Source organism: Alligator sinensis, unplaced genomic scaffold (genome assembly GCF_000455745.1).
Source record: "Alligator sinensis unplaced genomic scaffold, ASM45574v1 scaffold987_1, whole genome shotgun sequence".
In the NCBI taxonomy this organism is placed as follows: domain Eukaryota; kingdom Metazoa; phylum Chordata; order Crocodylia; family Alligatoridae; genus Alligator; species Alligator sinensis.
Window position 1 is genome coordinate 669,809 of NW_005842574.1, and position 1,536 is coordinate 671,344.

At 68.9% G+C, this 1,536-nt stretch overlaps 1 protein-coding gene across 1 annotated transcript in view; it reads left to right on the forward strand.

Annotated features, from left to right (window-relative positions):
- The window catches only part of LOC102377280 (microtubule-actin cross-linking factor 1-like), a 13,311-nt gene that overhangs the window by 8,215 nt on the left and 3,560 nt on the right, over positions 1 to 1,536 (forward strand). The window contains exons 17-19 of the mRNA XM_014524097.2: positions 295 to 479; positions 733 to 887; positions 1,449 to 1,523. Coding sequence (XP_014379583.2) covers positions 295 to 479; positions 733 to 887; positions 1,449 to 1,523 — 415 coding nt within the window. The remainder of the gene's footprint in view (positions 1 to 294; positions 480 to 732; positions 888 to 1,448; positions 1,524 to 1,536) is intronic.

Sequence of the window (1,536 nt, forward strand, 5' to 3'; positions counted from 1 at the left end):
GCCCGTCCCGGCATGCGGGGGTGTGGATGCGCTGGGGCCGGCTGCGCCGGGGGATGCTGCCCAGGCCACGTCTGCTCCGGGCGCAGGGCTCCCGCGGGGCGGAGGCCGGGGGCTGAGGGCTGCCTCGTAGGGCCCTGCTCCCCTCTGTCATGGCTGGGGGGCTCGGGGGAGGGGCAGAGCCAGGCAGGAGGGGTGCGTGCCACCCACGCCAGAGCCAGGGATGCTCCTGGCAGGGAGGGGATCCCCGCCTGGCTTGGCAGGACGGAGCTGGCGGGGTCCCCGCCTCGGGGTCTAACCGGCGGCCTGTCTCCTGGAGCTGGAGGAGTTTGCGCACTTTGACTTCGGGGTCTGGCGGAAGCGCTACATGCAGTGGATCAGCCACATGAAGTCCCGGGTCCTGGACGTCTTCCGCGGCATCGACCGGGACCAGGACGGGCGCATCAGCCAGCGCGAGTTCATCGACAGTGTCCTTTCCTCCAGTGAGCGCTGGCGGACGTGGCTCGGGGAGCTTCCTGTCGGTCACCAGTGCTTGCGCTGGGCTCTCGGCCGGAGTGGCGCGAGCTGCGGTTCCAGGGGCCCTGCCCGTCGCATGCTGGCTGCAGCAGCCGGGCCGGGGTCATGCTGGGAGGCACTGGTGCATCCCGGGCTGAGGCGGGGAAGGGACCCGGGTGGTGGCCGGGGACGGTCCGGCCAGACCTATGGCCGCTCCACGGGCTGCTCTTGCTCCCCCAGAGTTCCCCACCAACGTGCTGGAGATGAGCGCCGTGGCCAACATCTTCGACACCAACGGCGACGGCTTCATCGACTACTATGAGTTCGTCAGCACCCTGCACCCCAACCGGGACCCGCTGCGCCGGGCCGGCGACGCCGACCGCATCCAGGACGAGGTGTGGGGATGGGGGCTGAGCCCTGGAGGCGCTGGGGCTCCGGCGCTGGGGGAGGGCGCTGCTCTGTGCCAGGCTGGGGCAGGGAAGCAGAAAGCCCCAAAGTGGAAGTCCTCCGTGAGCAAGTTCAACAAGGACAAATGCAGAGTCCTGCACTGAGGAGGAGCGATCCCGTGCACCGGTGCAGGCGGGGGTGACGGGCTGGGCAGAGCTCTGCAGAAAGGGACCTGGGGGGACAGGGGACAAGAAGCTGGACGGGAGCCAGCAGTGGCCCTTGCGCCAAGAAGGCGACCGGCATCCCAGGCTGCATCGGGAGGAGCGTTGCCAGCAGATGGAGGGCAGCGATTCTGCCCTTTTATTCAGCACCGGGGAGGCCACATCTGGATCCCGTGTCCAGTTTTGGGGTCCCCACTGCAGAAAGGACGTGGACACATTGGAGAGAGTCCAGCGGAGGGGAACGGAAATGGTTGTGGGGCTGGGGGACAGGACTGCCTGGGGCCGCAGGGTGGTGGGCGCAGGCTCGGCCCAGCCTTTGCGCTGACGCCGCGTGCGGGGCCGTTGCAGGTCAACAGGCAGGTGGCCCAGTGCAACTGCGCCAAGCGCTTCCAGGTGGAGCAGATCAGCGCCAACAGGTACCGGGTAAGCATCACGC